The following is a 21932-nucleotide window of genomic DNA, read 5'->3' as shown; positions in this document are numbered from 1 at the left end:
AGCTGCTCCAGTCTAGCGCCACACAAATGAGTAGATCTTAGTTTTGTTTAAACAGGCGCTAACAACATTCCTTCCCACTGGAGTCACGACCCCACAGTTTTACTGCAGTAAAATTTCATCCAAACAGTAATTTTACACTCTCAGAACCTTTGAAACCAATTATTTTCAGTATAAGTTTACACCTACTAGAGACAAAAATTGCCTGCAGAAAAGTAAGCATTGAAAGTAGCAAAGCTTTTCAAGCGTATTCGATGGTGAAAATGGTTGGAGTTTCACTCTCATATTATCCTGTCGGTGTGGAAACCCATAAACATTTTACTGATGTATGATGATATTTTAAGATCTGAAAACTTCAGAATGAAGTGTGACATGATCATTTTTGGAAAGGGTGCATTTGAGTGGGGATTTTTTTCCTTCCTCGTTGTTCTTTTCAGAACAAACTTCATTAATTTTGCCTTATAACACTGGCACTGACTAGAAAAGTATTAAATCAGAGGCATAAGAAATATCCATGGAGGATTTCAGATGATGGGTCGGGGGACATGGGCCATGCCCGGTAGACATCTACAAGCTGAGTACATGGCTTTTGAAAAATCCTTCACGAATTGATATGTTTACCCACAAAAATAGTTCTGCTACGAGTCATAGGTTGGGGACAAATCAGTGAAGAAGTTGGGAAAAGCCCTGAACAAAGACCAACTCCTAAATGTGAACAACAAGAGTGCTCGGTAGTGCCCTGGGCTTCCTTTCACTTTTGTTTCTATTATTTTTGAAAGGAAACACTGAAAAGTTTAATTTCCTTCAAAAGGGGTGGGACCATCCTGAATGTTTGTAATGAAAATCCACACAAAATCTCTTCAGCAGGTAGGAATCTTCCTCCAAGTTACTTTACCAACTTTTTATTGACTCTTAACGTGGCTCCCTCAGGTGAAATGTCTTTCTTAGGAATTTATGAAGCATGATAAACAAAGTAGGATGGAGGTGGGGATTTTTAAATTGGATTCTTTTGCACGTGTGCTAAAATCTGTACGACCCTCCGGTTCTGAAGCAGATGCAAAGAGCTACTTTACATTAAGTAAAAGCAAACAGGAGTCCCGCTAGACCCACTCAGAAAGGGGCTGGGATGCTGCAAAGCAGAAGGAGCCCAAAATGTCATATTTACTTTGCTGAGAAGTTGTAGGAGGAGATCATGAGCTCACTTTCAAGAAAATATTAATCCTTCCCATCTGACATATGTCTTGGAATTACACAGATTTGAACTGTTTTGGCACACAGATTGAATGCTACAAAGAGCCAGACAAACTATCTGCTGCCACGTTAAACAGGGAGTCGGGGGATCATTTTGCTACATGATGATGGAAGAAAAACCAATTCATTTCCCTGTAAATGGTGGGATGCAATGCAGTTGCAGCTTCTAAAGACCTTCCCGATGGTCAGGAGACATGAGGAGATCTTTCTTTTAATTTTGCCCTGTAATTGTACTGAAAACTCCCACCTGCATCCTGGCACTCCAGTTATGGCTGTTGGGCAGGGGCCAAAATTTCCTACTGCCCTGTGCAACGGTGTGAAAGTGAACTAACTCAAGTCTCCACACTTGGATTTGAAATCCCAGTTTTCCATGGCTGCGCTCTCAGCAGACCGTACCTCTGCTGAATTTTTAAAGCATCTGCAGATAATTATGAAGTTGCTTATAATCCACTGTCTTTGCGAGGTCAGGGTGTCAAAACCCCAGTGAAAATCAACGGACACATCCTAAATCATACTCCTGACTTTGGAAAATTTCTATCTGGCCTCAACAGTCTGGGGAAAAGTTTGCAAGAAGGAGTTTTAGAGGTTTGAAAACCAACTAACCAAACCCCAAAGTGACTTCAGAGAAAAGAAAGCCCAAAATGTACCTGGTGGTGATGTACCGTGCCATTAGGCGTGTCATGACTGGGGGGAGAAGCAGGGCTGTCTGAGAGGTTGCAGTGGCCTGGCCGTGGTTGCCATGAGCGCTGGACTGGAGCTTACGGCACAGGGACAGGTTATCACACCTTTCTGCGATGCACCAGCTCTATGGGAGAAGCTGGAGAGAAAGACAACACAGCCTTGAGTCAGGAAACTCTTGGCCTCTCCATACTCTTAACCACAGCCGTAATCACAGAATCACAGAATGGATGGGGTTGGAAGGGACCCCTGGAGCCCATCCCGTCCCACCCCTGCGTGAGCAGGCACCCCCAGAGCAGGGGCACAGGGCCGCGTCCAGGCGGGGGGTGAATGTCTCCAGGGAAGGGACCCCACAGCCTCTCTGGGCAGCCTGTGCCCCTGCTCTGGCACCCGCACAGGGAAGGGGTATTTTACCATGTTTAAGTGGAACTTCCCATGTTCCAACTTCTGCCCATTGCCCTCTTTTTTTAAAAAAAGAGATTCCCTACTGGAGATCGCTCAGAAACATTGCTCAGAAACGCTCTGCAACGTACCGGCTGAGAAATGATCCCCCACTTCAAGGGGATGGGGGGAGTGGAGGTGCAGGCAGGAGCTGGAGGCACCCCAGCAGGACCCTCAGCACCACCACCGGGGGGGCCGGGTAGGCGGGGGTCGGGGAGGGCTCTGCACGGGGAGGGAGGGCTGTGCACCGGGGGGGAGGGCTGTGCACCGGGAGGGAGGGCTGTGCACCGGGAGGGAGGGCTGTGCACCGGGGGGGAGGGCTGTGCACCGGGGGGGAGGGCTGTGCACCGGGAGGGAGGGCTGTGCACGGGGAGGGAGGGCTGTGCACCGGGGGGGAGGGCTGTGCACCGGGAGGGAGGGCTGTGCACCGGGGGGGAGGGCTGTGCACCGGGAGGGAGGGCTGTGCACCGGGGGGGAGGGCTGTGCACCGGGAGGGAGGGCTGTGCACCGGGGGGGAGGGCTGTGCACCGGGAGGGAGGGTTGTGCACCGGGGGGGAGGGCTGTGCACCGGGAGGGAGGGCTGTGCACCGGGGGGAGGGCTGTGCACCGGGGGGGAGGGCTGTGCACCGGGAGGGAGGGCTGTGCACCGGGGGGAGGGCTGTGCACCGGGAGGGAGGGCTGTGCACCGGGGGGAGGGCTGTGCACCGGGAGGGCGGGGGGAGGGCTGTGCACCGGGGGGGAGGGCTGTGCACCGGGAGGGCGGGGGGAGGGCTGTGCACCGGGAGGGAGGGCTGCTGGTGGCCGCAGTTCGCCCCAGGACAGCGACGGGTGAGCCCCCAGCCCCCAGCCCGTTCCTCCCCCGGAGGGAAAAGCCTGCCGAGCGAGGAGGGCAGCGGTGCCTGGGGCCAGCCCTGCCCGGCCATGATGCTGCCCGCCGCCGGCCCCAGCCCGGGCCAGACGTGCGGGGCCGTGCTGGTCGCCGCCGTGCTCCTGCAGTCCGTCTGCGTGGCCGTCACCTTCCTCTACTTCACCAACGAGCTCAAACAGGTCGGTGGGGGCAGGTAACCTCGGGGGGGGGGGGGAGGACGGACGGGCGGACGGACGGGACACCCCGTGTTCTCCTTCTCTCCCTGTATTTTTAGCCAAGGAAAGGACGGACAGACGGAAACCCGCGCGGGGTTTGGCCGCGCGCAGAAGCTGCGGGCGGCTTAAAAGTGTGTGTCGAGCAGGAGAGCAGAGCCCTCCCGGACAAAGAGCTCGGCTGTGTGTCCTCCTGGCCCTTTGTCCGAGCTGCCCTGGGGCCGGAGCTGAAGGCAAGAACAATGAAAAAGTTTTTGCCTTTTTATTTTTTTATTTTTTTTTAAAGAAGTCCCGCATTTTTGCAGAGATAAGCAAATGTGCTTTTCATTAGAGCGCCAAACTTGCGAGCTCATCACTTCGCCGTGCCCCATCGGCGCTGCAGAAGGGTGAGCAGAGCTCAGAGGGCTCCAACAGCGGCCTCTGTCAGCCGGATATTCATATAAACAACAGGGGAAAAAAAAAGTCTGAGAAAAGTTGAGGAGCCTTTTAAATGCCTCCTCCAGGAAAATACATAGTTTTAAGACAGTGACTAATCCCAAAGGAACTTCACCCAGACAGCAAACACCGCTGAACTCCTCAGAATGACTTGTAAAATACCCATTGTATAGTCTAAGTGCCCTGGTCTCCTTGCAGGCACCCTCCGAGCCTCCTAGCTGCTGTTTAACTCTTCCTCCTCCTGCAAAAGTCCATTTGCATTGCAGGAAAATTGCATTTATTTTATAGTCCCACAAGCCTTTACGTGTGTGGTCCTGCTTTTCACTGGCCCCCCTGGTACTCCGGGTTTCCCTGAGTGTCTTGCCCAGAATTTGCTATCCTGCCATACAGTTGTACCAGTATGTTGCTCTCCCTGGCACCAAGGTAAACCTGGCAGCAGGTAAGTGTGCGATGGCTGTACAGCTTCACAAGTACTGCATGAAATGTTATGCCACCTGTGCATTTATTCCACACCAAATTTAATAGGTGGAGTCTTCTGAGATGTCAGAGCCCTCCGTGAAGCGAATGTTAAAGGGTAGCCAGGAGTCTACCGTATAAGCCAACGCCATATTTTGGAAGTTTTCCTGCTAAGCTTATAGCTGTGGCTGCCCCATACTTGGTGAAATGGGAGAGTCGCACAGACGGGTTGATTTCATGAAATTGGGTTACATGGTACTGAAAATGAGGGAAAATATATAAATGCATTCTTGTCCATGCATATTGTCAGAGCCCCTTCCCAACAAGCTTGCCAATCTAAATAATTAGTAACCACACTTACCTTTCCCTCCCTCTTATTCAAATACGTACACCTGGGACGCAACCACGTCTAGTGATACTTCCCTGAAATATAACTCACTCTGAAGAATAACAAACCTGCGTTTGCTGTGAAAAGCTAAACCTGCCCACACTGGAGTTCTGCTGGGCTACAAAGTAAGGGTGCTGGCTCTGGAGGGGGTGCCTTAAGCACATAGTCTTGCGTGTGCCACCTGGTGCACAATAAATAAGGAAAAAGTTTATCTAGAAACGCAGTCTGGCCCCCCCCCATCCGCAGGGTGCATGTGGAATACATCTCTAAAGATAAACTGCAGGTTTTGGCTGCCCATTTTTCTTCCCTTTGTTGTTCACAGTATTAGCATTTCTACACATTCACCAAATTGCCGTGGCTGCACGGACTGCAGATATTTTTATCTTTGCAAAAAAGAATAACATGTAACTAGCAGGGGTTTTTGTCTACAGCTGTAGGAATCTGAGCAGGGCTACCAGTATGACCATTTGTTTAACAGTTTTGCTATGGGAGGAAGTGCTGAGACACAGGCACAATAAAGTTCATTATCCTTCCGGATTCAGGGCTGCAAGGAAATATGCTCAGACTTCCTTCTGTTTTGAAAACACAGTCCATGCACTACTCCGAGAATAGAAGAGAAGGTTTACAAGATAGTATTCCTGCAGGACTTCTGTCCTCAAAAACATCACTGCTACAGATAAACCTGGTTGAGTCTTACCCCAATGCCTTGCTTTCTCTACCCATGAAACAGAAACACCAATCCTTCAGTACCGTATGGTGCAGATCCAAGGTTGCATTCCCTGAGGATTTCAAAATGCATGCAAAATACTGTTCCAATGCCAGGATAGTAAAGCTGCCTGGTAAGGAAAAGGCAGGAGCGCAGGACTGTGTGCTTCCAGATTGGAGGGCAAAGCTCAGAGGTGAGCTGTATCAGATCTGGTAAGAGAATAAATAATATCTCATCTGCTCCCATTTTTTTTTACAACTCACCAAACTACTTCGTTATAGAAACTAGTATAGTTAAACCTGTCAGAGCTCTTAGTTTGTAAGTGCATTTTTACCTTAAAGATTTTAATCAATTTGAGTTCTTGAAAGAAGAAACCTGATTTAAGAATATCGCTGTCCTTCGCATCACGGACACAGAAACCTTCGCGCTCCCTCAGGGTGCTGGCCCCACTTCGTTTTGATGCCTACAAAGTACAGAACCGTTTCAGGTATTAGATGAAGCTCAACAGAGGCTGCTGCTGCAAACTGAAGGTGCTGCTCAAGCCGGTAGGGCTCGCAGGGTAGTGTGGGTGAATTCTCCTCATCCTGCTGGAGCATGAAATCTCTTCCTAAATGTCTTTGTTCTGTAACAGGCAGGAAAAGCATGGAGGGTGGAGGAGGTGACGACTCCATTTGTTGCTCTCAATACTCCAGTCTTAGCTGAAACTGGTACTTGCAGAACAAATGTATCTGTTTAGCAAACCAAATTTCTTTAACCTAAGAGGAGTGATGTTTAAATGTTAGCAGAGGTCCATCTGAATGCTTTGCATGTTTATGGCTGACTGCTGTTTCTTCCAAGTTCCTGTAGGACTTTGCTGGCACAAGCCTTGCCAGGCTTTATAGCTGATGCAGCAGCTTCAAAGCGAGCAGGAGCGGATCTCTGCTGGTTTTGCTGGAGGCAGCGCAGGTTACCTGCTCTTGCATTAAACAACAGCGCCAGCTGGAGTCGCGTGTGTCGCCTCGCCCTGCGGATGCTGTGATGCAAACTCTCCCAGTCCCTTGGAGTCAACAGGAGTTTTGCCGTCTCTTCAAACTAATTTATCAGAAGAAAACGTGCTCTCTCTGTGACTAGCGAGTATAGACGTAGGTCCATGTCACAAGCATTCAGCGTTATAATTTTATGTGGACCCAAATGTCATCTCCGCTGTCTGGACGTTGTTCTGCACTATTAGGTCAAATATAGTTACAGAGAGACCCCAAACCAGATACGGGCTGGATATGGTACGGATATATATCAGCAAAAGCCTGGATTGTAAGTGGCATTGGCTGAAAAGAAAGAATGGAAAATACTTTTAGGGTCTGGTATTTGGTTTCATCCTCAATAATTTGTGAAGAAAAATCCCTTGTGAAAAAGAAATGTTTTTAATGCAGAACTAGAGAAACCACAAAATTTGTGATTTGGGTATTGAATTTTCACAAAGCTTATTTAGTTGAGTGCTGGATACTAAATATATATCCGTGGAGACACTGTAACTATATTTTTGCCTATTAGGTATGCCATCATCATTAAAGAAATATGTAAAATCAGGATGAATTACTCATGCTGTATATATATAGTCATAACTTGCACCATACTAGCAAATGCTTTAAAGAAAAGAAAGCGTGTTCCTAAGAGTGAATTTAGTGACATACCGCAGCTGAACGTCTGTGAGCACATCACAGGTGAAAAATCCTGGCTTTCCCTTCTCCTGCAGCTCCAGGACACGTACTCCAAGAGCGGCACTGTTTGTCTCACCAGGGAGGAAATGGGAAATTTCATCCAAAACTTGGATCTAACTGAAAGCAAAGACACAGCGGCTGACCCCTGCTGGCAAGTAAAGTGGCACCTGGGAAAGTTAATTAAAAAGGTATTTGGGAACCGACATGCTGAAACAGTGTGCTTGGTGGTCTTGCAATCCAAAGAATCCAAATAGCAGAATAAAGGGGGGGGGGGCTCTCAAATTGTTTTATTGCGAAGCAATAGTCAAGCCGCAGCTCCAGCTGCAGAGTGCTTGCACTGAAGCCAAAAAAACCCATGACAGGGGTTTCACTACGCTCAGGCAATAGGAAAGCGAAGACAATCAGGTTTTACTAAGCGAATTTCAGTGATAGGTTGGCTTGTCTGAAACACCTCAGGGTAGCAGTGTTTGACTCGAGCTCGTTTTCTACCTGGCCGCACAAGCGGAGTGCTAGCAGAGGTGTCACTCCCTCTCCGGGAGACTGGCATGAGAAAATGAGATGAAACGTAGCACAGGGAGAGGTAAAAAGGTGCCCGAGAAATGGTCTAGTCGTGAGCTGTGTAATGTGTTAGGGGAGGAAAGAGGGAGCGAGCACGCAGCATTGGGCACAGCACCGTCCCAGTGCAGCATTCAGAGAACACCATCTCCTGCCTGACTTTATGCAATACATACAGTTTTGGCTATGCAGAAGAAAATAAGACTCTCTGAAAAATCAGAAGGGCTAAAGTTGTCTGGAATGGTTTTCAAAATCCCATCCCCAGCACCTAAAAAAGCTCATCCATAAAAATGCACTTTTGGCTGAAACTTACCTGGCAAAGCTTGCACGCCAAAATAGGTCCTCTCTTTGTGTTCAGAGGTCTCGGCTCCTTTGGTGGAAGTTCTGCCAGTGAAGTCCCTGAACTTCTGCATAAAGAAAAAAATTACTTATTTACACGTCTAATATACCTACTAGCTCCCTGATTGCTTAAAAAAAAGATAGCCTGGGTGCCAGAAATAATAAATTACAATTATGTTGATGATAAGGAATAATGATGATGATGATGATGATTATGATAATAATAATATTAATTATACTGGTAATAATGATAACAATAGATGGCCAGATAGATAAATAGAAACGTGACGGGTTCTGCCCTGCCGGTAAGTGGCAATACAGGGCTCGTGTTAGTCACCCAGGTAAATCCTCTGAAAGCGCCAGCACGCCTCCTGCAGCTGCACCACCGTCGGTAACCAAAGTAGCTCGTTTCAGTGGTCAGCAAACAGTTGTAAGGAAGGGGAATGCACAAAGTAAGACCTGCTGGCTTAAGAGCTTAGACAGATAGATAGGTAGAGGTATAAAAATAAATGAAATTTAATTTCTAAGAGCTGAGATCCCACAGATGTGCACACTGCCGAGTATTCTGCAAAGGGAAGCTGATGCTTGTACGTTGTATCTCTTCTTGAGGAAAGCATGAGGGTCAAATTTTCCAATAGATTTAAAGCCCAGATGGCTGAGCTCTCTTGAAAATATTTTCCTGTCTATTTCATTACATCAAAGATGTAAACGTAGAGATACTTCATTACAATAAATTCACAGGCTTTTTATGATTTGCTTGTTGGTCAAATCCAGAATACCCTTTATTCATGAGTTTGAGAAAGGGGTGTCTTTTTCATGCACCTATCAGCTTCTGCTGACAAACTAATTCATTTTCTCTGTGTTTGTTGGCAGATGATGTTGAGAAGCTACGAGGAAACCATAGCTGCAGTCAACGGTATTATAATAATTGTATTATATGTGGCAAAAAGGAGCTGCTAGTGGCCCCTGATGTGTAGTGACTCAATTAATTTTTCAGATGTGCAGAAAACACTGGCTAAGATCTTGTACTGGCAGCAAGTCATCAAAAAATGATTACTTATTACTACAAGGCAAATGTTTAGGAGCCAGAAATATGGTCAAGTGGTTAGAGCAAAGTAACCAAGGTGGATGCAGAGGACTCGGCTGCTAGACCAGAGTCCCACGGTGTTACGGGGACATTTAAACTGTCTGCTCCCCTGGGAACAAGCAGCACTGAGCTGCTGTACGCATAGGTTTGTTGGGGAATAGCTCTGCTGAAGCTCAAACACGTTGAGTGAAAGCATTACAACCTCCAAGTGGAAATTAGAATCACAGAATCATTAAGGTTGGAAAAGTCCTCTAGGATCATCAAGTCCAACCCCCAGCCCAACACCCCCAGGCCTCCTAAACCAGGCCCTGAAGTGCCACGTCTATATGTTTTTTGAACCCCCACCAGGGCTGGTGCCTCCCCCACCTCTCTGGGCAGCCTGTGCCAGGGCCTGACCCCTCTGGCAGGGAAGAAATTCTTCCTAATATCCAACCTAAACCTCCCCTGACGCAGCCTGAGGCCATTTCCTCTTGTGCTATTGCTAGTAACTTGGGAGAAGAAATTCAGAGTAAACATTATCAATACTTAACCATAAGTGGTCGTGAACGTGAACATTTGGTACTATGGGTTATTTTACGTTGTCTATTGGTAATTTTGGGGCAGGGGGAGGAGGAAAAGGAGAACAAAGAGACATATAAAGACATTGAAGGAGAGCAAGAGCGAAAGAGAAATTTGAGCCTTATTAGCCAATATATAGCATTCAGTCTATGATTTAGTCAATTAAGAAAAATGACATACCTATTCCTTAAAATCAGGTCAAATGGGACAGACGTGCTTTCTAACATCCTTGCTTCTAACGTGAGGTTCCTCTTCTGGTCTTTCCTCAGCTGAAAGAGCCCCGACGCTGTTGCTCACCGACGGGCAGCAGCCGCCGCGCGGTCCCGTCAACAGGATCGCGGCGCACCTGACGGGCAACAGCAACAGGAAGAATTCCCTGTCCCCACGCAGTAAGGAAAAACCTTTACGTACAGTAAAAGATCACAGAACTTACTGCCTCATTGCTAGCCTGCTGCTTACATACACTTTTTAATACTTGCATTGAGTTAACACAAAGAAACAAATCATAAAAAAGGGCTTCTTCCTTGAATTCTTCCTTCCACCTACCTTTTCCCAGACAATGTTGTTTTCAGCTAATTCTTGCAGAACAGGGAGAAGACCCACTCCCTCTGGGTACCTCGCTTACTTTTCTTCTGGAACCTTCACTGGGGGGAGAAGAAAGAAATATCTTTTCTTTCTAATATTAAGTTTTCTTCTTTTCGTTCCTTTGATGTCCATCTGTTAGTTGTGTGAGTCCCGGCTGCTATGGTGACAGACCTATTAGAAATCAGAGGCAGAGACAGGAGAGACTTGACATTCAGGTCATATTAATGAAAGGCTTGGTAGGGTTTCTGCAGCTTCGGAAGGTATCAGACACAAATGGATATTTTAACTTAGTTACTAAGTAACAACACGGTGCTTTTCCTCTTATTTGGGAGCACAAAATTAAAAATAAAAGTAGTTCGTGTGAATTCCCACATAGAGCTAGACAGCTTACTTCTGGTCCTACAAATTGCTTTGAGAACGGACCTAATGAGCCGCTGGGAACAGCAGGTTTCATGACTTTGTTGTTAAAAACCAGACTCCCCGACTAGCAGACACCTGGCTTGACTACCTGGCTTTTAAATTAACATTTTTCTCTCTTTTTTTCTCAAGTAGATTCCTCGCCCAGAAGAGGGAACGGACAAAAAATAAACAACTGGGAATCGTCAAGGAAAGGCCACTCTTTCCTGTACAATGTGGAGCTGAGAAATGGCGAGTTAGTGATACCCCAAAGCGGGTTTTATTACATCTACTCACAAACTTATTTTCGTTTCCGTGAAAACGAGAACGAGGGTTCAGATTTGTTGGCACAGATCAGGAACCCCAAACAGCTTGTCCAATATGTTTACAAACTGACCAATTACCCAGAGCCCATTTTGCTCATGAAAAGCGCAAGAACAAGCTGCTGGTCTAAAAAGGCGGAATATGGACTTTACTCCATCTACCAAGGTGGTGTGTTTCAGCTGAAAAGGGACGACAGGATTTTTGTCTCTGTCAGTAATGGTGACATAGTTGACATGGACAAAGAAGCAAGTTTTTTTGGAGCCTTTATGATTGGTTAAAAGATGAAAATCATGCTCCAAAGGAGCCAGTTTTCACAGTCGGGACCAGCTTAAAATTCTATAAAACAGGGGATGATAAGCAAACACTGTAGCAATACCGGCAATACGAGACTCCCCTTTCCCAGCTCACTCGGCGCGAGGTCCGACCATGCCGAATACTCTCCCACCAGCCGGGAGGGAGCAGCAGCAGCCGGCTGCAGCTGCGGGTGGCGATGCTTTGTGCAGGCCACGGGCGCCACGGCTCGCTGCCCGGCCGGGCTGGGGACGTGCGAGGATTTCACACGCCACAGGTGACACCTTCGGCCAGGAGACCGGGCAGCTAAGCGCGCGTGCCACCACCTCCACCGAGATGCTCCGCACCAGCTCACCCGCGGCAGGTGGGGTGGAGGATGCTCCGGGTCCTGTTACTCGAGGCCGAAACTGGACATCAGATTTTTTTCGTGGTCTCCATTGAGACCCCGTCTTGAATATCTGAGCTCCTCTAAGAAGCCTTCGCAAGTATGGCTTCCCAGATGCCCGCGGAATCACTCTGGAAGTTTTTCTTTGAATCTGAGTTTTACAAAAGTGAAAGTCTGTCAGAAACTCAAACTGCACGTCTTCACCTCATCTAACAAAGCGCTTAGGCACCTAATTAATTTTAAGCACACGAACAGTCCCAGTAAACCAGAGTATTTACATGCTTGAAATTAAATATGTGCTTAAGCATTTTTCAGGATCATGGCTTGAGTAAGCACATTAGTGTCTCTTAATCAGGATATTGTACATAAAACCAGCTGCTGAAATGGCACAGAAGAGGTTTTGAAATCAATCAGTATTTTGACCAGCACATTACGATAGCGCCTATTAATTGCTGTGCTGCAAAGATTTCACCAGGCTTCCAGTAGGTCCAGTGATGTAGTTGCTGTTACACTTGTTGACAGCAAGTACTTGATCCAGAAAAAAGGTGTTTTTCTGTAAATATTGAATTCTATTAGGCATTTGCCACAAATTAAGCTTGACACGGTTCATCCCTGTTTATTTTTACTGGCCTGTATTTGGTAAGATGTAATGCAGAAAAACACACCCCGATGACTAATACTTTAAGGAAAACATACACAACTATCCGTACTTAAACAAGAGCTGCGTTTTGGGTAATGCTGTTTTGATTTTTATTTTGTTTTTAGGAATGGGTGGAAAATTTTCGTAACTTTTTTTAAACCGTAGTTTTTTACAAAAACTGGCCACTGTATTTTTTAAGTCTATAAGTAGGACTATTTTGTTGTGGTTAAAAAAGAGGGGAAAATAAGATTTGCAAGCGTAAATGCAAAATGTGTGGGCTAGATCCACAGCGTAAATCAGGTAGCCTTAATCAGCACATCTGCAGCATTGTCAGTGGAGCGATACCGGTTTGCACCGTGAATGCATTTTGCCCAGGTTCAGGGAAAACAGTGGGAAAAAGGAGGTGAAGGTGAAAAAAATTAATGGAGGGGAGGGAAGACAGTTGTTCTGCAAGTGTTACTTTACGTCAACAGAATGATGCCAGAAGAAAATCTGCTTGTCTATTTTTTTAATACACTAAGGTTGCCATGGGAACCCTCACATTCACCTCCACATTCTGGTAATTAAATCACTGTACAGCCCTTGCATAGGGGCCTCGTGGGTAAACAGGCATCATTCATCTTACTACTTTGTCAACAAGAGGAAACAAACAGGCACAAGCCCCTGCATCTATTTTGTCGTTCAGAAAAGCAGGTACATCGGTTGACTTAAATACCTGTGTTTGAGCAACAGGAGAAGAATTTGCCCCTCCTTTCGACAGGCTGGGGCAAAGAAACACACTGCCATAAGCCTAAAAGGCTGAGTTTTAACTTTTGTCTGCTGTTTTAACGTAGCATCACATATACTGTTTTCAGTGGTAATCACTTATGTGAAATTCTTCGTCGTCTACAGGAACACTTGGGTTTGCCTCATTCTCAAATCATCTGTAATATTTCTAGTTTTCTTTCTGATTTCAGTATTTAATTCAGAAATTTTCTGCCTGCCAGCAAAGACTAGGGAGAACAAAGCCATCCCCTACATACCTGGACGTCTGCTATATTGGAGAAAAGACTTTTGTAGGTTCTCCTTGCGAATGGACTGGGCTTTTCGATCTCAGCACAGGAGTGACCCATGCTACCAGGTTAGAGGGGGGTTTTTTTAACAATTTATTAAAAGTTGATTTTTTTTTTTTTTTAGAAATGTTACTTTAGGAGGTTATTTGAAAGAAAGTTTATTTGAACTGTGAAAAAGTATTCTGGATTTACTCATGGCAGCTTAAAGTCAGAAACCCTCCCTATGGCTAAGAACCGACTTGTGCAGCGCAGGAGTCGTGGCTGTTAGAAAGGATGGGAAGGAAACCGTGGGGGGCTTCACAAACTCGCAGCTGATGCTAAGACAAACCGTCTGTTACACACAAGATTTTTTTGCTCCATGTTCTCGCCTCGACTCTCAATATATAACACCAAGCCCAATGTCGCTTGGGGAGTGCTCCTTGGCATTACCTCCCTTTTTTAGCTAAATGTACATATTCGTGGACTCTGCACGCAAAGCATACTGCAACAGGGGTTGCGCCAAATAATCAGATTTTATTTCTGAATAATCCAAAGGCATGCTTGCCAGATATTATCTTGGGGGGAGATTATCAAGCAATATCGGACAGGACACATTTGAAGGCGAATGGAAAGATACAGCAACTTCTGCTTGTATGTTTGCACCCTGAATCATACTTTTCATCTCACTCTGTGTTGAATGGCAAATGTAGCAAATTTTCATTTGTGGATGGAGGTTGTGGTAACATGTAAATATTGTAATTTTTCTACTTGCATTTTATATAAAACGTTTTTAGTAAATAGTTGTTTAGTCTTGCAGTGATTATTGGTGTCATCCCGTGGCTTCCATACAACAACCCTGTCTGAAATAGTTTCTCTGGCATTGGTTGGTATCAGTTACAATCCATTAAATGCCACATTTTGGGTTGGTTTTTTGTTGTTGTTGTAATTGTTGTCGTGTATAATGAAAACATACAATTTGTGCCATGCACCATTATGTCCGTTGCAATGCAAAGGACATACCGCAAACCGCTGAGCAATGCCATATTGTGTAATGCCATAAAACTGGCTTCCAGACCCGAGTTGGTGAACAGCGGCTGGAAGCAGTACACTGAAGAAATCACTGAAAATGACCTCATGACCAGAGACTAGAGAACGCTGAGCACTTCCCTTGAGGTTCTTCTCATGTTTCTGGGCTTTGTCCATTATTTAAGCGCTGGGAAATCTATTTAGTGGGAAAACATCTGATCCTTACCCATTACCAAACTACAGTAGAAGATTAATTGAATTGAGAGGGGCAAGGACCATTTACAGCGATCTTGTAAAGTAGCAGTAAACGGGAGATCCCCTAATGTTGAAAACAAATGCATTCCCTGCCCCAAAAGCAAACGTGGGATATGGTTTGGTCTGTTCGCTCCACTTCTAAAACTTGCCCCAACCAAAAAAGGTTACAAAACCCGAGTGAACCCTGGAAACTCAACAAGACGTGAAGGCATCACCTAACCTGACCCCCCAGCCCTGAGATGGGAGAGGGGCTGGTTTCATCCTGCGCGTGCAGAGAAGGGCTGCGGCTGGCGCAGCAGCCACGTGCCGCGGCCAGGGCACCGGCTGCTCCGGGGGGACAAGCCCCCAGGAACATCGCCCCCACCTGAGCCACCCCGAGGGCTGTTTCACCTCTGAGAGTCTCCTTTTGGCATCGCCTTCTCTTAGCAGTTCCCTGGGCTCTGGCAGGCTCCCGCAGCGCTGTTCTACGCACTGCACATCTACGTGATTAACGAAAGGATGCCTGCCTCCCTAATGGACTCATAATCTAAATACATTTAGCCCAGTGTTTGTGTTAGGCTTCGCTTGGAATAGATGGGCATGCCTCAAGCCTCAGTAATCAAACAAGTAGGTTGTGTGCGCAGCTCTCCCCATCCACACCGAGCCCCACTGGAACCAGGATGGCATCACCGGGGAGGAGCAGCCCCCGCGATCGCAACCCCAAATAGCAGGGATGCCCACAGGTTTTAAAAAGAAATTATTCCTTCCATAGAGACTGCATTTATTTCTGCAGAAGGTTCTCTCTTTTCTGGTGTTTCCATGGGAAAGAGGACATGCCAGCTAACTGGCTGTTATTGTACCTTTCATTACTTCATAGAAACAGAGTTGTATTTTTTGCCTCTCTTTGCCTTAGTAAATGTAATTGTTTTTTGTATTGCAGCAGTATTCACTGCCCAGGCAAGGTCAGGGATGCATTTGTTGTACTCCATGCAAACGGTTAAAAAGCCAGCCTGATTCAGACCCTGAGATCTTGACATTCATAGATTTAGCTTTCAGATTACATCTAAATATTAGGGTCTAAGAAAAAGACTGAACGTAATGCTCAACACAACATAAATAAGCACACTGAGACAAGATCCCCTTCATTCCTCCAAAGCACCTTGTGCCATTCAGTATGGAAGATACATTAGGATATCGTTGGGTCTGGTCCAGTTTTTACAAGTTGGGGTTTTTTCATAGAATTATAGTCACAGAATCATTAAGGTTGGAAAAGACCTCTAGGATCGTCAAGTCCAACCCCCAGCCCAACACCCCCAGGCCTCCTAAACCAGGCCCTGAAGTGCTGCGTCTATACATTTGTGAACCCCCCCAGGGCTGGTGACTCCCCCACCTCTCTGGGCAGCCTGTGCCAGGGCCTGACCGCTCTTGCAGTAAAACACTTCCCTAATATCCAATCTAAACCTCCCCTGATGCAGTTTGAGGCCATTTCCTCTCATTCTATCGCTAGTGACTTGGGAGAAGGGACCAACCCCCACCTCACCACAGTCTCCTCTCAGGCAGCTGCAGAGAGTGAGGAGGGCTCCCCTCAGCCCCCTCCAGGCTAACCCCCCCCAGCCCCCTCATGTAGGGTTACATGGAAGTTTATAGCAATTTTAATCAGAACCATCCATAATTCAGTTCTCCATAGCTTTTCTCTATATTTACAGACTGAAATTGCATGTCATGTGTTTAAAATCATTAATTTTCCTCTGATTACCAGGGTACCACAGTTAACTACCTGGCCACCACATCACTGCCGCCTTGTAGTACCACGCCTTTTCCTGAGACATTCCTAATCCAAACCTATGTAGACCTTTCCATTCATTTCTTTTAGAGGTGATATTGGGTTGGGACACCGGGTCATGGCAGAAATGCTGTCAAACTGCTTGTGGTCAGTGAGACGGGGCTGCAGCTTATGGCAGAAGCCTGTCGGTTTAAGCAGCTTCCCACTTTTATGGGCTGTTCTACCAGAGTTAATATAAATCTCACGCCTTGCCTTTGATGCACGTAGTACTTTTGCGCTGAACACATCGTGTATACAACACTCGCAGCATTAGCAAACGTTAGAGAATCCAAAGTTGTTCAAACTGCCTTTCAGAAACCAGGAATTTCAACAAAATAGAATCCAAGGCACAAAATGCTCCTCAAGATACTTTCGATTTTGTCGGATTGTGAATACTTCAGCTCGTATTATTCTCAATTTTTATTGAGTCATGGGTATTTAGCCCGTATAACTACTGCGTGAACGCCAAGTGGGTTAACTGCAGATTTGCTGGTGAACGGAGCCAAGTTCTCACCCCCCATTTAACATGAGATAGAAGTATCAGCGAGAAAGTATGACTGGGAATAATTAACTACGCAATCCCATCCTGCACGGTCTGGCACTAACAGAACTCAGATCAAAATGGATATTAATAAACGCATGTAAGTCGGGTGAACACCTCCGTCCAAAGCCAGGACAGCTTTGAGTCAAAACCTGCAGAAAAGCCCGATTATATTTAAAAAATGCAGGATACGAATGATACTGAAAAATGCAGGAAACATCTCCTACTCTCACAATAGGAATTATTTAATAAACACTCTGTACTTTTAACGCAGAGTAAACATACCTGTGACCGATGAGCCACGTTCTCCCTCCACTTGGTGAACGAGTCGAATGAAGAGGGACCTTAATGCCCAGGGTGTGACGGAGCGGTGCAACGAGCCAAAGCACGGCGAAAAGCTAAGCCTAAGAACAGATGCCTCTGAATTAGGGGCGTTAGAGCACAGCTTTGGTGATCGATAAGCTAGCGCTGTTTTGAAGTCTGCTCGCAGATGATTACTGCCATATAAACAACTGCAAAGTCGTTTGAGCGCATTCGGGGTTTTACGTTATTAAGTTGGATTACCACTATTTCACTCACTGATGATAGTTGCTAAACTGTAACCTTTGAAAGCGTACACCAGATGCTACCTTCTGCTCTTGAAATACGTTTATAATAAAAGTCAAAACAACTTCTGCCCCTGGATATAATCAAAAAACTGCATTTGCTTTTCTGCGAATTGGTGGAGCTGCATCATTTTTAAATAGATCTCTCCCTTGAAAAGTCTTTTCCACCTCCATCATCTCTCCACAATAAAACCATCCTCATTCTATACTCAAAGCCTTCAGATATTTCCATGACAACAAACAATGATACAAACACAAATTAAAACTTTATTGGATGAGAAGAAAATGGAAGGAACGGAACATAGGAGAGAGAGTTCAAAACTCCATAAATACAAACGCTTCTACCTTATCTCCAGTGCTCAACAAGGCTTTAAAGCTACTGGAGAGAAGCACCGATGTTTTAAGGGTTCCACGGAAGATAAATGTCTGTTATAATGTGCTTTTTAAATATTATTTTTGGAATGTCTGTTTTGTTCATACATCCAGTTAGTGGGTAAAACTGGGACTAAAAAGTACTTAACTTTCTGGAGCCTACGGCCGTCTTCCCTCCCAGCTTACATCTTCCAGCACCGCTATCTTCGCCGCTGTCCTTCGGCATATGCAAAAGCAGAGGCAGGAATTCCTCATCGTGCAAAGTTTGTGGGATGTCAATGCTTTATAGCCCATCCAAATCCAGCCTGCAATTGCCAAAAAAAAAACCAACCAAAAAACCAGAAAGAATCAGAAAAGGGGAACTGCTTTTCTTCTCTCTCAGCTGACATTTTTTCTGGCCCTGACCCCGTGAAGGAAAAGCGGCCAGAGAAGCCCTTGACTCATGATACGCTTTAAATGAGAAGGGGGTGGATGTTGCTGGATTCGGAGCGCAACCGCCGTTTCCGATCCAAGCGGCTCATCGCTCAACACATCAGACTCCCAATTAATTCAGTGTTAATTCTTTGCATTGCAAGCTCAAGCTGCCCGGAGTACATACACCTGGTGCCACCTCGCTTTTGGCTACTTGGTTTTGCTACACACACCTCAGTTCAAGTATTATTTTAATAAGGAACACATTTTTTTCTGAAAAAAGAATAATAAAAGAAAGCTTTTTTCTCCCTGGGGAAAGGAAAACAGTCATTTCTGAGAAGATACAGCTCAGCAAAAACTGGAAGAATTTAATGAGAAGGAAGGATCCTCTTTACACAGAAAAAGTCACATTTATAGCTTCGGGCCATTTTCTCTGCCAAATATCAACGTCCTGCAGCTAATGCCAGTGGTCCGAGAATTTATCAGGAAAAAAAAAAGGTGAAATAATTCTTTATAAAAATACAAAGTATTTGGCAGCCTGAATACAGAGACAGTTACCAGCTCCTCCATAATATAATGCAGCGCCAGTTAAACTAGATTGGACACAAAAAAGTAATACGAAATAACTGTACGTTGGTGACATACAGCCCACGACTTTTTTCTTCAGAAACATATAAAATAATTGATTAGGCAGCTGGATAAACAAAGCGAGAAGCACGTTGGGGTCTGTCTTCTTTTCGGCTGCAATTAACTTGTGGCCACCCCCCGTAAAATTTAGCAACTGTTGAGTAACTTGCCACAAAACTGGCTCGTGATTCAAGAGCAGGAATGACGGGTGCTGATTCCAATGGAACTGCAAAAATATAGCATCCAGATTAGGGTACGGACAAGGCACTACGGCTAACGCTTGCATTATTACAGAAAGTAAATTAGAGGAAAGCGGCACATTGCGAGGCACGGGCAGAGTAACACAGCGTTGTGCCACCGCGCTGGCGCTCTGCGGCTGCGAACCAGCGTGAAGCCGGTTCGCAGCCGGACTAAGCTGGATGCCAACGTGGATTCAGGGCACCCGTCGCCACCTGAGAGCTGGGGCGCAAGGGAAGGGGTGCAGCCCCTCTAGATAGAAAGTTGGGAGTGAAAAAAGCTTGTGCCGTAGCACACGCTCTTGGGGACTTTGCAAGGACCAGTTGGAAAGGAGGGGAGATACCCCCCTTAGAGGTGTGCTGGGGGTCACTTTACTGTCCCTGAGCTCACCCCACGCTCCTTCCATCGTATTTCTTCTTGAGTCCAGCGTTATCCTTTGGTAGTACGTAGGAGTCTGCAGCTGGGGAAACACAGAATTGTAATGTATGTGTCTGCAAAGGGCAGAGCGAAGGACAGCAGAAACACGCTGAATCAAAATTTAATTGTAGGTAAATCATATAGAAGAGGGTGATTACTGCAGCTTCGCTGAGCTGGAGCCGTACCGTGCTCCTGCCAAGATCCAAGGGCAGAGCAAAGATTCGAAACCAGGAGCCAGTAACTGCAGCCGGCCTGTGTCCGGCCGCCCACCGCTCGCCCCGCGCGCGCCCTTGGGACCCGCACCCCGGACTCCGGCGGTTTGATGCGCGCAGGGAGCATCACGGGAGCTCGCGGCAAAGGGAGCTCGCGGCTGCTCGATGAGCGCAACCGCCCCTCGCGACGGCGACGAGTGGGAGCCCCACCTGCCCGGGCGGTTGGGAGCAAGGGGTGCTTCCATCCCAGCCGAGCGTGGAAAGTGGCGCGGGCAGGTGGGAGCGGTGCGGGGCAGAGAGCGGTGAGGGTAGGAGCGCTGCGGGGCAGGGAGAGGTGCGGGGCAGGGAGAGGTGCGGGGCAGGGAGAGGTGCGCGAAGTGGTGCGGGCAGGGAGAGGTGTGGGGCAGGGAGAGGTGCGCGAAGTGGTGCGGGCAGGGAGAGGTGTGGGGCAGGGAGAGGTGCGCGAAGTGGTGCGGGCAGGGAGAGGTGCGGGGCAGGGAGAGGTGCGCGAAGTGGTGCGGGCAGGGAGAGGTGTGGGGCAGGGAGAGGTGCGCGAAGTGGTGCGGGCAGGGAGAGGTGTGGGGCAGGGAGAGGTGCGGGGAAGGGAGAGGTGCGGGGCAGGGAGAGGTGCGGGCAGGGAGAGGTGCAGGCAGGGAGAGGTGTGGGGCAGGGAGAGGTGCAGGCAGGGAGAGGTGCGGGGCAGGGAGAGGTGCGGGCAAGGGAGAGGTGCGGGGAAGGGAGAGGTGCGGGCAGGGAGAGGTGCGGGGCAGGGAGAGGTGCGGGGAAGGGAGAGGTGCGGGGAAGGGAGAGGTGCGGGGCAGGGAGAGGTGCGCGAAGTGGTGCGGGCAGGGAGAGGTGTGGGGCAGGGAGAGGTGCGGGCAGGGAGAGGTGCGGGGCAGGGAGAGGTGCGGGGAAGGGAGAGGTGCGGGGAAGGGAGAGGTGCGGGGAAGGGAGAGGTGCATGAAGTGGTGCGGGCAGGGAGAGGTGCGGGGAAGGGAGAGGTGCGGGCAGGGAGAGGTGCGGGGCAGGGAGAGGTGCGGGGCAGGGAGAGGTGCGGGCAAGGGAGAGGTGCGGGGCAGGGAGAGGTGCGGGGCAGGGAGAGGTGCGGGGCAGGGAGAGGTGCGGGCAAGGGAGAGGTGCGGGGAAGGGAGAGGTGCGGGGAAGGGAGAGGTGCGGGCAGGGAGAGGTGCGGGGCAGGGAGAGGTGTGGGGCAGGGAGAGGTGCACAAAGCGGTGCGGGGCAGGGAGAGGTGCGCGAAGCGGTGCGGGGCAGGGAGAGGTGCGCGAAGCGGTGCGGGCAGGGAGAGGTGCGCGAAGCGGTGCGGGGCAGGGAGAGGCGCGGGGCAGGGAGAGGTGCGGGCAGGGGAGCGGTGCGGGCGGGCAGGCAGAGGTGCAGAGAAGGGAACAGTGCGGGAAGCGGTGCGGGCAGGGAGAGGTGCGGAGAAGGGAGAGGTGCGGGCAAGGGAGAGGTGCGGGCAAGGGAGAGGTGCGGGGAAGGGAACAGTGCGGGAAGTGGTGCGGGCAGGGAGCGGTGCAGGCAGGCAAACGTGTGGAGAAGGGAACAGTGCGGGAAGCGGTGCGGGCGGGGAGCGGTGCGGGGAAGGGAACAGTGCGGGAAGCGGTGCGGGCGGGGAGCGGTGTGGAGAAGGGAACAGTGCGGGAAGCGGTGCGGCGGGGAGGGGTGCGGGGCAGGGAGAGGTGCGGGCAAGGCAGAGGTGCGGGGCAGGGAGAGGTGCGGGGCAGGGGAGCGGTGCGGGCGGGCAGGGAGAGGTGCGGAGAAGGGAACAGTGCGGGAAGCGGTGCGGCGGGGAGGGGTGCGGGGCAGGGAACAGTGCGGGAAGCGGTGCGGGCGGGGAGCGGTGCGGGGCAGGGAGCGCTCGGCCGGCGCTGGCTGCCGGTGCGGAACGCCGGCGGTGCGGTGCAGCCCTCCCGCGCCGGGGGACTCGGGAAGAAAGTTTAAGAAATGATGCCGGTGGGGATTTTGCAGCCGGCCGGGGCAGCGCGGGGCCGCTCCGCGGGCGCGGAACCAACGCGCCCACGTCTCCTCTGACGCGGCGGCGAGGCCGGCCCTCCCCTCCCTCCCTGCATCCTTCCCTCCCTCCATCCCTC

At 48.6% G+C, this 21932-nt stretch overlaps 1 protein-coding gene across 2 annotated transcripts; it reads left to right on the top strand.

Moving 5' to 3' along the window:
- The first annotated feature begins 3130 nt into the window (after positions 1–3130).
- Positions 3131–14120, top strand: TNFSF10 (TNF superfamily member 10). Of its 2 annotated transcripts, none has more exons than XM_064458006.1 (5): positions 3131–3414; positions 7165–7317; positions 8897–8939; positions 9938–10057; positions 10806–14120. In XM_064458006.1, exons 1-5 carry the CDS (start codon positions 3289–3291, stop codon positions 11249–11251), a joined length of 888 nt encoding a protein of 295 aa, XP_064314076.1. In that variant the 5' UTR covers positions 3131–3288; the 3' UTR covers positions 11252–14120. The 2 variants fall into 2 exon arrangements, with proteins under 2 accessions (XP_064314076.1, XP_064314075.1); XM_064458005.1 differs by having other exon boundaries at positions 10803–14120.
- Positions 14121–21932: the final 7812 nt, after the last annotated feature.

Source organism: Phalacrocorax carbo, chromosome 7 (genome assembly GCF_963921805.1).
Source record: "Phalacrocorax carbo chromosome 7, bPhaCar2.1, whole genome shotgun sequence".
Taxonomy (NCBI): Eukaryota; Metazoa; Chordata; class Aves; order Suliformes; family Phalacrocoracidae; genus Phalacrocorax; species Phalacrocorax carbo.
The sequence above is the reverse complement of the archived record's forward strand: the minus strand, read 5'-3'. Positions and strand labels throughout refer to the sequence as shown.

What these genes read in the sequence shown, in the direction of transcription:
- TNFSF10 (XM_064458005.1), top strand. Translation starts at nt 3,289, where the DNA reads ATGATGCTGCCCGCCGCCGGCCCCAGCCCGGGCCAGACGTGCGGGGCC. An exon ending in TCACCAACGAGCTCAAACAG is followed by an intron (nt 3,415 to 7,164) that starts GTCGGTGGGGGC and finishes CTTCTCCTGCAG; the next exon opens with CTCCAGGACACGTACTCCAA. An exon ending in TGGGAAAGTTAATTAAAAAG is followed by an intron (nt 7,318 to 8,896) that starts GTATTTGGGAAC and finishes GTTTGTTGGCAG; the next exon opens with ATGATGTTGAGAAGCTACGA.